Source organism: Lepisma saccharinum, chromosome 2 (assembly GCF_977018435.1).
Source record: "Lepisma saccharinum chromosome 2, izLepSacc3.1, whole genome shotgun sequence".
Taxonomy (NCBI): domain Eukaryota; kingdom Metazoa; phylum Arthropoda; class Insecta; order Zygentoma; family Lepismatidae; genus Lepisma; species Lepisma saccharinum.
In genome coordinates, this window is record NC_139230.1 from 123,788,655 (window position 1) to 123,802,573 (window position 13,919).

Here is a 13,919-nt window from a genome sequence, read left to right on the forward strand (position 1 = left end):
ATTAGTTGTTAGATGACTGTAAGGTAGTAGTAGCAAACTTTGCATATTTTCCTACCTCAGGTGGCTCTTTCAGTATGCCAAATTTCAAATGAATCAAAATATGTGATGTTGAAAAGTGCCTCTTCATTAGTTGATTTCACATGGAATGGCTCTCATGTAAAAACAATAATATGATTTTATGTATTTGTATTGCAGATACCTCAACAATATCTGAACAAAGTACGAATTTAGTTCACAACTTACCTGAAGAACTTGGAAGGGACATTTCAGCAAACATTTATAATCAGGATGAAAATTTTGATTTCAGTTCATATGCATCGCCTATGGAGCCCAATCCATTCTTAAGGTATGCTATTTATTAATAAGATGTTAGTAAACTTTAATTTTGTATTTTATGGGAGGTAGTTACATTCCTTAACAAATAACCCTGAGGTGGCATAATTTTTCAAATACAATGAATTTCCGATGTAACATTGTAAATAATGTTAGTGTGCCTAACAACAAAAATGTCAATCTGACAAAACATTAGGCTTTAAATATGATTTTTCAGAAGAGGAATATGAATGATTGTGCAAGTTAGGTTTAGATGACTGTAAGATAGTTGTACCCTGCTCCCCTCCTCTCTTCTTTGCATTGCCTGCAGAAGTTGCAGTACAAATCACTGCCTCAAGTGCCAGACAATTTAATATCTTTCCTCTTGCCAAACGACAACTCATCCATTCTTCTTACTTCTGAATTTTCACCGTACTATGTTGTTATGGCTTTTCCATGAGATAGGAAACAACAGATAACAAGAAGATCAGTTTTGCTTCATTCTCATTCCTCGAAGTTGCTCATGTTCATAATCCTGTTATTTTCCGTGTAACATAGAATTGTAATTAGGAGAAAGAATTGATAAGAGAACTAAATGACAAAGTTCTTATGTTGTGTAATCAAGGCATTGTGTGTTTAATCCTCAGTGGAAGCATATTTCACAGTGGTTTGGAATCCACATTAAACTGTGGGTCCAATACTTATTAGTCTATCTGAACATAAAGTTAACTTGAAACAAACTTCTGCTTTTTGTCTTCTGCCCCCACTCCTTCCAAAGATGTTTAATTTTGAAAGGAGGGAGGCCCAGGTTAACAGGTTAATATTTTCAAATTACGAGGATCATTGCAACTACTATTTTTTTCTTGAGAATGCAAAACCGACACAAAAATTCAAAATATACAAATTGAAGAACACTGACTGTATGGAACAGGGATGGGCAGATCTGGATTCAGGACTTTTGGAACTGGATCCGTGGAATGGAGACTTTCGGAACTGGATCTGTGGGACAGAGACTTTTGGATTGAGGCCCATGGAGCGGAGACTTTTAGATCCAGATCTATGGGACTGAGACTTTTGGATCCAGATCCATGGAAATGAGACTTTCGGATTCGGTTCCCTGGAACAGAGACTTCCAGATCTGGATCCATAGAACTGGGACTTTCTGATCTGTGGACCTTACACTGTAAACCCAGATTCAATATTTGTTTTAAATTGCCAATGCTGTAGTATTGAATCTGTTGATGTCATGAATGCACACAAAAAGGGGTGGGGGAGGGGAGTTGTGTAGGTCAGAACTCCTCCCTTTGAACTTCATTTTAATAGCTATTAGTGTAATATAATTATTGCACTCCAATTTTCTATTCATAATTGTGCTCAAAAGGATTTTTCAGCAGTTGACTCCCCTTAAAAAGTTTCATTTCATGTATCAAGCTTTACCTTTATGGTATAACTGCCTTCAACTGTTTTAGCGATAACAGGCATTTTTCAACCAAAATCAGAAATATCGATGCAATATTATTTGTTTAATTATCTACCCCTCACTCCGCTCTTTGCCAACTTATTTTTGAGCACACAGAAATAAATTGTTTTCGCAGTGCTTTAGGAAATTGACAAATGTACATGAAATGTAACTCAGGAAATTCATGTTATTGTTAGCCATATCCCAAAAATAGTTGCATTTTCAACGAAGTGAAAATCGAAGCATCTGGCTTCCAGACCTACTTTTTCCACCTATGTCATTCCTAAAAGATGAAATGAATAAAAGGAGGTTGCTTTTGTTGTTGCTGAAAACCATTTTATTTTCAGTTAGTGTTCAGTCTCTGTTTAAGATGGGCAGAAGCGCTATCTGGAAGCACTTTGAGAAGAGAAGTGACTGTAGTTTGTACATATTGTAAGGTCGTGATAAAAATTGTGGTAGTACAGGAGCTTTATGGAAGCATTTGCAATCTCGCCATCCCACTATTGCACTGTGTGCCCTAACTGCCTTTGTAGTAGTCAGTAGCATTAAGTGATTGACTCATGATTTTGTCACTGAAGGTTCCATTTTTTTTCTCCTTATTGTCGTAATTAGCAAAACATAATAGAAAATTAGATTTTAATATACATATGTATCGCTTATTATTAGCACACAAACCTTGTATACAATTGATTCTGATTTTATTGTTTCAGAGGATATCACTTCAATGAAGCAGAGCTTATTGAAGAAACTAGGATATACTGTAAATGGATTAATAGCTTATTATCACCACCAGAAGAACTTAGTTGTGATCTTGCATGCCAGAAAGGTGAGGAATTTATCTAAAAGAAAATATTACAAGTTTTAGTGGAATTATATTGAGAGCATCAAGGGAAACAGATTTACCCATGAAATATAGTCCACCCTCAAATTAAAGCTAAATAATATAGGTGAAATATGGTCCACACTTGGAAACAGCTAAATTATATTGCAGGAGGAGGGGGTGAATTCCTGCAATGTCATTGTGTCAATGTTTGGGATTAAAATATATATTTACAAAATTAATATAAAAAATTAGCAATGATCACTGAAATTGGAAATAAACCAAATTTAAAATTGCAATATGCAGTAAGATATTTTTATGAATAATCAGTATTCCTCCTATTAAAATGTCTAAAAACCAGAGATTTCTTATTTTTGAGGATACTAGTCAACAATATCTGAATAAAAGTATCATTACAAAACAGTTTCCACCTGTCTGTTCAAATATTGCTTTCTCAGAAACTACAAGAACTAGAAATACACAATTTGGTGTACTGATAGACCAACAAAATAAAACTTGAATGTATTGTAATCTAACTCTACTAATTAACAGACTCATCTGTCTGTCTCTGGAGACAACAATCCATCAAAAGTGACCTGTTGATATATCAGAAATTAGCAAATGTGAGGATCTTACTTAAGTGTGAAAATATATTTGAATAATAACTACAGATGATAATTCAGTTCTATCTTTTTTGTCATTTATATACATATGAAGGTACAGACATGCTCGAATTCGTATTTAGAAATGATGCAAAAGAGATACCTCTGTGAAACTTTTACAACCCTTTGATGTAGTCACCTGCATTGTGTAGAACCCATTCCCAGAGATGTAGAAGTCATAGTAGTCCTGTGGCAGCACCTGTTCTGTTGATGGTTCAAATGGAGCGGTCTATAGTGCCTGAAGAATCTCTGGAACAGTTTGGAAGTGAATAATGCCCTTCATCTTAGGGATCAAATCAAAGTAACAGGAACTTAAGTCTGACTAGTATGGGGGATGGTAGAGCACCTGCCAGTCCCATCGAGCTAACAAATCAGCCACAGGTTGCGCTATATGCACCCGAGAATTGTCCTGCAAAATAATGAGAGGGTTCAGCAGAAAGTGTCCCCTCTTCTTTCGCAATGCAGGTTGCAGGTTATGTTCCAAAAATGAACATTAATACTGCACATTGACCGCTTGTCTTTGAGGTATGATGTGTGTTACGATAACACCATCACAGTTGTACATGAGAATCATCATAATTTTCACATTAGTGGGGTTCTGACTACACAACTTTTTTAGACCACCAACTCCAATGATACTCTATTCCTCTCGTCACTACACATGTGCCTAGTGTTGGAAGGAAGAGTCCATTTACTGGGACGTAGGTTAGGTATCAAACTAACATTTGGTATAAGCGAGAAGCGCTGGTTCCATTTCATGGCATATATACAGCAGTGTTGCCACTATTATATCTTCAACTCACATATTTCACTTTTACATGCAATAATGAGAACAAGAGAACCCTTTATCAACAAGCAATAATTAGGGGTCCAGAAGGAAATACCCAAGTTTAAAAATTTCCCGAAAATCATGAGTTTAAGCTGGCCCCTGTGGCAGAGTGGTTAGCACATCATGCTACGATGCTAGGGGTCCCGGGTTCGAATCCTGGCCTGGGCAAGGATATTTGTGAGTGTCCATTCATCAATTTCATCACTCATCCCCATCTTCGCAAATTAGCCAAAAGTGGCACAAAAAGCGAAGTAAAATAAAGCAAATTAAATCAAATCATGAGTTTAAGAAATGTTACATAGTTTCTTTCTTTATTTTTTCTTCAAAATTGTGGGATTGGCATTACATGACCTCAAAGAGTGGTATTTTGTCATGCTTTCCTGCAAATTTGGTTCATCCAGCATCCATAGGGCCGACGTTAGAAGCAATTGTTCTATTTTTATCCCCGTAAGCTGGCAACACTGACACTCTTTTTATACATTATTATTTTTTTACCCAAGAAATATCAGCCTATTTTCAAGGAAATTTTTCATAGTTGGGAATGTACTACTGCTACATACTATATTTTACAAAACACTTTGGTCTATTTAGGTGGCCACAGGGTTTTGCCGAACACCAATTTATAAAGAAAGAATCAATCTTCTCCTTTCTTTAACTTTCATTATTGATTGAGACTGTAAATTTCACCTCCTGTAAAAGCCATGTCATTCTGGAGGGAAAAATGATTTAATCTCTCTATCAGATGTCTGCAAATGTGATCCATTACCTGCCCACAGCCCACTCGCCGTAATGGGAAGAAATACCCACCCATTCCCACCCTGTGCAAGTGTTGTCTTGAACCAACCCAACTCGCCCACCTTTCCATCATCCATCATTACCCAGTGTGGTTCAACAGTGGGCAGACAGCCTATGACCATCGGTGCCTACTGCACTGGAAAAATTTCAAATATAATGAGGGTAAATTGACATTCCGTTTCATGGGTCTTTTAATATCAAGCAACTCATATATGGAATATATATTGGTAACTATTTCTTGATTAATTTTTTTTTTATTCATTTTTCTGCAACCTTTGGATAATCGTGAACATGGGAATGAATGCTGATTAGATGAAATGGATGAGAGGACAATTCCCGACCTGGTCGCGAAATGGAGATTTTTCTGTCCCGAATGGCAGGATTATTCATATTTCCTTCCCATTCCTATCCAGACCAAAAAAAATTCGGTCCCGCACACCCCTAGTTATGAGAGTCAACATGATTCTAATGTCTCTTGTGAAAATGTTCTCTAACTATATTTTTGGACATGCCAGTTAATTGCTATAACTGACAGCCTGTAAATTGCATAAAACTATATTATTTATAAAAAAATATCGCTACAATTGCACCATTAAAATTACATGAACTTCTTGCATATATCTGAGGGAGAAGGGGGCTGACAATTGTGCCCTTGTGGGCACCCTTGAACTTATACAGGGTGCGGCAACATAACTTCCTTTTTTGAAATGCGCGGCATGCAGCCTGTAGAAGTCGTAGCGGGGCGGGAGTGGTCTCATTCGACAGGCATGAGGTGGAAAAGTGAGGAGCGTGCATTTGCCATCGAGGCCTACTTTACGAACGGATGTTCTGTTATCGCGACCTAGTGCGCCTTCTGAAAGTGCTTTCATGTAGCCCGTTTGGGCCCTGTCCCAGACTGGAAATCAATTGTTACCTGGGTCACTACAATCAGACAAACCGCGAGTGCGACAAGACGAAGAACAGGAGCCCCTCGGCCCATCCGATCACGTGAGAACATTGAGGCAGTGAGAGCTTCAATCTTGCAATCACCACAGAGTTCTGCGTGCAAACATTCGTCTGCCCTTGGATTTTCCGATCGTTCAGTGTGGCGCATTCTGCATGATGACCTTCATTACCATCCCTATAAGTTGGTGATTGCGCAGGAACTCTCTCCGAACGCAACTTCACTTCTCGGCGGGACGCATGTGAGGCATTTCTCTAAAACGTTCCAGAGGACGCGATTGTGTTTTTCAGTGATGAAGCCCATTTTCACCTTAGTGGATACGTCAACAAGCAGAACATGTGCTACTGGGCTGACACCAATCCAATCGATTACTGGTGTTTCTTGTGCATGTATCATGTAGAACCTGAGTTGCAACTGAAATCACACATCTTGTCAAATACGGATCTACCCTTACACATATATTTTTCCTGTCTTAAATTTGTAATGCAATATTCATATCATAAATGCTTTCGATTTGTGTGTAAGTAAGTTAAAACTAACAATGTCTTCTAACCCAACATTTATTTTAAGTGTTTGCCAGGAGGAAAGGTTTAAAAATCTTTAATCGAATTCATGAAAATGGTAAATTGATGGAATGTTCTTTTATTCATTTTACCAATACATTTACCAATACTTCTGAATCTAATCTTTACAGTGGTGTAAGATACATATTATCATTTTCTTTGATGAACGCTGTCACTTACAGCAAAATGTCACCCCCACTATCTGTTTCTAATACTAACTACATGGGGAAGATATGGAGAGTGCACCAGAAGTGACATTTACTTTATCTGCATGTAGCCTTTTGATTGTTAAGTTCTATGATAACTATAATCAACAATTCCCTCTTCCTAGTGAATATAAAATATTATGGATTAAGTGACACATAATTTTCCTCACCTCAAATATTGTAAATCCCTTCTAAAAGATTCAATCTTGAATAGAGAAATATTTGATCTCTTATTCTTTTACACATACACAACATTTAGAATTGTAGGAACTATAATATATATATATAACAATTGTCCTGAAATGCCATAATTCAATATGAAATAAAGATTTATGTGGAGGGGGGATAACTTAATCACACTCGCTGGCACATTCACTCATTCATTTAAATAGTTCAAAATTTAACAACAATACAACAATACTAGACGTTCATACATCTAGTTACAAATAGTGCACCTTATTTAGAGAATAAGAGTACAATCAACCTGCACACTGCTGTCATCGACAGTCAATAAATTGGCCAGTCATTTGCTCAGAATTACTGTACTCTCTGTTTAGTAACAAAAGGGGTGAAAGTTTGCAGAAATATATTGTGTATTGTTATGCTCTTCATCAAAAATGCATTTGACCAACCTCATTCTAGAGAAAGACGAGGTTGGAGGAAACAGATTGGGTCAGATTCATTTCCATCTTTTCCAAGCACTAGCAGGGCTTCCGTGCATAGGAGTGCCTGTTTTGTCATGACTATGGCAGAGAGTAAAGTCTCTCTGAGCACCTAAGACTGATGAGTGGATGTTATCAGGTGTGGCACTACACATTGACTGTGTGCTCCTAGTGGATGACATAAAATACTGCAAACCGTCGCTAGAGAGCAGGTCCCTGATGCGAGAGTTACAGTTATGTCAGGGATGTAAAGCATGATGCTCGACTGTCAAGCGGGGTGTAAGGGGTGACCTTCCACGTAGTACACCCAAATGTCAACCTCACTTCCACGTTAGTGCACCCTGGACTGAAGACTAACGAGGCTCTGGCGACTGGCCCCATGGCCAGTATAATTTTGTTTGTATTGTCCTGTTGTCCTTATTTGTGCTGAGTGCCCGTTTACAGCCTCAGCTTTTAACAGAAGTCAGAACATTTTAAGATTTTTAATTACGCAACGTTAGAGTTGTTCTTTGTAATGATAAGGGGCTGACCCCCGTATAATGTGACGGGAGCAAAATAGCCTAAGTGCTGACGCTCCCACAATTTTAAAATCAAATTCAAATTCAAATTCGACTGTCAAGCTTCCACATGCACACACACACACACACACTGTGGGGGAGGAAGCTGTGATGATGAAGGTTAGCAATAAAGAATTTACTGGATCATCACAGTCCTCATGTAAAAGCTCTCACTCGCATTCAACACTAGGCTGCTCTAAATCCCATTCTAGCTTGATTCTCGACACTCGAAGGAAACTGTACTCTTTGTTGTTAATATAGAATTTTAGGTGTACCATAGTAACTAATTTAGTAAGTTCGTGTATGTAAAATGTACTTTTCTGTCATACACTTCTAGTGATAGACATTCAAGAGTTAATTTTCCATCCACAGTGAATGTTGATGAATTGTGGCAGAGAAGCTTAGAGAAGGAAATTCCTGCAGATTCAATGGTGGCTAGTGATGTCACAAAGAAGAAATGGATGGCTCTGAGACACACTGCAGCTTCAGTGTACAGCAGCGAAGAAGTTGCACGTGTAATTGACAGCACAGTTCACCATATTGACAAAACAGCGATTGTTGTCTGTGAAGGTGTAGGGAATCGCTACAACTACATTGATATTGGTAAGTATATTGTGCATGTAGTTTTAATATAGATGAGTTGCAGTGCTTATTTCTCAAAATGTCTTCCTTCATTTTTAACTTAAACTTTTTCTTATAGTTCCAATAAATTCTTGTAATTACATGCTCATTCATTTCTATATACCATAATATTTTTTTTTTTTTAGTTGTAGATTTTCTAAATTATTTGTTCCTAATGTCAGTATTTCCATGACAGAGTTCCAAATGTATATGTTGAAGATAAGTAGCTGGGAAGTTGTCTGATCCACAACAGAGAGTGAGAGGGGAAACACACAGAACATCAAAAGCAAGTTGGCTGCATATCTGAGAATACTTTTACAATAACATTTCAATTCTATAACAGGGTGTTTCATAAATGCATAAATGTCTATGAACAGTGATTGGTTGAGAAAATAGTTGAAGAAGCAGTTTGTGTATGGTTCTCTACTGCAACCACACATTATCCTTGTGATCTTTTATTCATTTTATTTTGAACACCCTGGACTTTGTATCTTTTGCTTCCAGGATTTAAGTGTAATTGAAAATTGCATACTTTTATGATCTTTCATTTGTTGAAAGTGTTGAAACAGATAATTGAGACACAAGAAATTATGATGTGCTTGAAATACAATGGAGATAAAGAAAGCAGATATTTCATCCAGAGAGTTGGCTAATAATGACGAAAATATATACTTTTATTATGAACAACTGTTCTTCGTCATATCCATGTTTAGTGTTACACTTTCAGTTCACAGGAAACACAAACTAAAATACTAAAAGCAAGTTGAAACTGTTTTGTGTGTGTGTAATTTTTATAGGTTCCATGGGTACTAATCAGAACCAGACGTATTGATGGGTCATTGCTCATATATTCTGGAATGAACTATGAAAACTACAAATGGACCATCAATATTTCTTAGCAGCAATTTTCAACCACTAAAATTGTCAAGCCCACAATCATATTTATAAAGAAGTTTTAACATAAGAAACTAATCTAAAAATTATGTTTAAAGGTTCAAAGGCAATGCCCCCTCCCCCCCCCCCCTGTGGTTGCGCTACTGTCGCCAACTTATGTGGTGCATGAAGAGGCACTGTATCCAAGGTCATGACAGTATTGAGTGTTTCTGAAAAAAAAAAAAATCATAAGAAAAACACAATCAAGAAAGAAATTTTAAACTGAGTGTCATTGATCAATGAACATTAAAGATGATTGTGACCAGGTACAAGAAAGCAACTGCTGTGAACATAACGTTGAAGCTGTATACATGTCTGGTGAACCCCGTGTCTACAAAAACTGTGAGAGGGGTACTGCATGGATGAGGTCCAATTGCCAATTTATGTATGGGGAATACCAGTGGTGATTTCTGAAAATTTCACCTGGTTTACTACAGTAATTTTTATTTATTGTATATATTAATTAGATATAATAGAAATAAAACACAAATGCAGGCATGCAAGTTAAACGAAAACATAAGTCTGACAACCTCAATTTTCCAGCAATTTCTGTAAATATGAGAAAGTTGTTTTGTCAGTGGTAAACCAGATAACATGGGAGAATATGCCATTGGAGAATACCAAACCAAGTGTAGGACCAAGACTGTCTCATGTCAACTGTGAAGCATGGTAGAGGGTTAGTCATGGTGTGGGCTGCCATAACATGCTATTCTACAAGCTCATGCACAGCTTGAAAGGAAGAGTTAGAAGTAGGGATGTGATGAAGCTGAAAATTTACCAATGCCGATGTACTCACCGATAATTTTTGGAACCGATACCGATGCCGATATTTAACCGATTCCGATACATAAGATTATTAAACAGAAATGGGATGTTATTTTCTGCATGACAAAAATAAATTTGGTATGTACATTTCTAAATATGGAATGCATATCATATGTATATACATATATATTCTCAAGAGATGCGAATGTACATTTGCATCTACAAAAGGTTATGTGAATCTAGAGATTTAACATTAGTACACAAGCAGTTCTTTGAAATGCAAAATGTTATTCCTGTTCTGCCAGATTCAACTTCAGAAATACGAGATTTGGAAGCACTTCAGGAAGTAACCTACTTCTTCTCTTATCACAAATCTGTTCAGCAACACTGAACACTCAATCACTGAATACTGATGCAGCAAGTATGCCCAAGTATTTTCTCAGCACTTGCTTCAGCTTTGAATACTCATTTTTGAATTTCCAATACAACAGCAGATCCTGGTTCAGCAATGTACTGTTTTATTTCCAATTTATAGTTAGGTTGATCCTCTGAATGAGAGTTTGCAATAATTTTATTACAAAAATTCTACAATAATGACAATTCATAACCAAATTTTCAATAAAACTTACAAAACTAGAATATAAAACTTATTAGAAGGTAAAACTCTAGTATAATCTGTACCGGTTTAAATATTGGATTTTTGCCGATTCCGATACTGATGTCGATATGCCAATTTCGGCCGATTTTCATACATCTGTAATCGGCTTCGGCACATCCCTAGTTAGAAGGAATAAATGCCTTGATTGTTTATAAAGAAGTAACCAGGAAAAAGATTCAGTGCCACAAGCTTCTTTTGCAACTCGTAGAGGAGCTAAGAGAAGCCTTCCTTCAACAAAGAACACAAAACAGTGTCTCCAAAACAAACGAATGGAAGACTTCAGAAAATTGGAAATGTTGCCAGTGTCAAGTACTCTACATGTAAAAGAAGCAAAACGTGTGACACATGTTTGCAAGAAAGCAGTTTGTGGTCAGTGTTCGAGCAAAGTATCAAGTTTATGATTTGCTGGTGATAAAATGGTAAAATTTAGTATAAATATTTCATATGCAAATAAAATAGAAGAAATTGTTACTCCTATCATCACAAGGACAAGAATGTAATTTATGTCATATCAATATTCAACATTCATTATGGGAGAATATATTTGTTGAATATTTAGTCAATATTAAATATTGTAATTAATATTAATTCTATTCTAATCTAGAATATAAAAATGGATGTATGTGTGTGGATGTGTATATTTGTTTGTTCCGGCATAACTCTTGAACGCGTGGAGCAATTTCAACCAAACTTGGTACACATATCACTTGCAATCTGGAAAGAATACTTTTCAGGTAAGACACCCCTGGCACTCCTAAGGGTGGGGTGGGGTGGGAAAAATAATCCAAAACGACCTATATTAAATTCCGCACAAACAGACATCCGTGACTATGCAATCCCGCACAGCGATAGTGTTTCTCTGGTTGTCTTACATTCAGGCTGTGTTGCAAAAAAACAACTGATATTAGTGTGGAATCCATAGTTTTCGTGACACTCCCAATGCGGGTTAACTTCAAGTTTATCACCTATCGGCATGGGGGGTGAGAGGGGTTGAAAAATAAAATGCCACAAATGACCTAGATTAGTGTCAAATCCATAGTTTTTGGAGTCTCTAAGCTAATTGTTGACATTCACGATCACATTTAAGATTAGTTACATTTTACACTATAGTTATAATTTATTATTTTTCTGTCTAATACAGCCTCCCCGATGGCGCAGTGGTAGCGTCGTCGCCTTGTAATCAAGGGGTCCCGGGTTTGATACCCGGTGGAGGCACAAGTGGTTCGGATCCCACTTTAAACTGTAGGTCCAGTCCCGATTAGCCTTACTGTGCATAAAGTGGACTTAAAACACCAACTCAAACATCTGTCTAATACAAGATTGGGATAAATAAATACCTGGGCAACACCGGGTAATCAGCTAGTATTATCAATAAATATTGTAACTTAAATGCCTTTAGAAATATTTTTCTGCAGTACAATATTAGTAAATTAAGATGTATTCAATATCCTATTTTTACAAGCCTTAACGGTGTGCATCACACATTAGCTATCAAAATGACTGCTAATGACACTTCTAGGTATACATATAGCTTCAGCCCTCCTAGTGTTAACTCAGCAACTAAAAGAGCTTTCGGAGTGTTACACTCCCTTTATAGGCTTAAAAATTTCTACCACGTAGTATTAACACTTTCCCTGGCGTGGCCATGTTTTCACGCTGAAGAGAATCCAACATTTCTCTGTGACATGTGCTTTGTCTGAGCTATGCTGCCACCTAGCAGCTGAATACGTGATTGCAAAATCTTTCGCAAGTGTTGAGGGAAGATCGCTCTTGACCTTGGAAACATTTGAGTCATTGTTTTGTGAGGTGCAAGTCTATTTTTATCCCCATTGTTGTTATTGCGTTCCAGAGCTCCATGTGTTTGAGGCAGAAAGAAGAATGGCTTCTTGAAAGGGAAATCAGGTGGTAAAGTTGCAGGATTTTGAAAGAGTAGCAGTGGTGTTGATTAGGGGGGTGGGGCAATTGCCACCCCACTTTTCATCACTTTTGCCCCTGCACTATGCTAAACCTTACAAAGAGAAATATACTGTCTTTGCACCCCAGTCCATTCACTTAAGTGAATGAAATTTGTGCTGATGAAGAAAGTGAAAATGAAATCTATATTTTCGAACTTGATGAAATTCAAGATGTAATATCTTCTAATGGATCAGACGAAAGTGATAGTGATGATACTGTGATCTTACCCCCAGTGCATAATACACACATTGAATGGACAAATTACTAACTACTAAAATTGCTAAAATGCTAAAACTGTTACATTATAAATATGTGCTTTCATTCATCCTCTACTGATATTTTCACTTTGTATAACAAAAGATTTCATCTTTGTTGCTGTTGCCAAACAAAAAGAAGAAATATGTTTTTTAGGTTAATTTTGTTTAAATTTCCTGCCAGGATAGAGACAGCAAGGGATAGAGTTAAGTCTGTCTTAACAAACACTCATTTTTTCACATCTTGACCACTGTGACACTGTCTACTCTGAATTATCAGAGAATCTAACTCATGTGCAATAAGTTTAAAACGCTTGCATCCAGTTTATATTCAACATCAAATACAGAGATCACTTTCTATGAACAGGTAAACTTATTTAAATAGACAGATTGACGAATGTACTCAATCTTACCATACTCTATAAAGCAATGACCTTAAAATAACTTGCTTATCTCTAAAGCAGATTCTCAGTCCTTTCTGACTCTCATAGTCTTAACACCAGATACCAAGACAGATCTCAACTGTCCATTCCCCTTCACAACTCAAATTTCTACACAAACCCCTTCACTGTGTCCACTGACCATCTGTGGAACAAGCTGCCCATGTAAATTTAAAATTCATCCTAAATATCTATTTTTAACAGCCAAATAAGATATTTCTTATCAAGCAGCCCATCAATTTAAATTTAATATGCATACCAACTGCAGAAATGGACACTGATGTCCAACAACACTCTAAACTGCAATATTACCTCAATATTTCTGAACTGAGATACGTGCATACATATGTGTGTGTTTACTTGTGCATGCATCCACGAGCCTTTGTGTAGGTTTAGATTTTTTTGTGTTTATGTTAATTTTTCTTTTCGTATTTCTTATCATGATACCCATCATTCAATATATTTTGACATCACTGTTACCATC

The 13,919-nt window shown here is 36.8% G+C and overlaps 1 protein-coding gene across 2 annotated transcripts in view; it reads left to right on the forward strand.

Annotated features, from left to right (window-relative positions):
- Positions 1 to 13,919, forward strand: part of LOC145984486 (uncharacterized) — a 179,034-nt gene that overhangs the window by 81,806 nt on the left and 83,309 nt on the right. For both annotated transcript variants that reach the window (XM_083118142.1, XM_083118143.1), the window contains exons 7-9: positions 196 to 346; positions 2,482 to 2,597; positions 8,181 to 8,411. In XM_083118142.1, the coding sequence (XP_082974268.1) occupies positions 196 to 346; positions 2,482 to 2,597; positions 8,181 to 8,411 (498 nt within the window). The remainder of the gene's footprint in view (positions 1 to 195; positions 347 to 2,481; positions 2,598 to 8,180; positions 8,412 to 13,919) is intronic.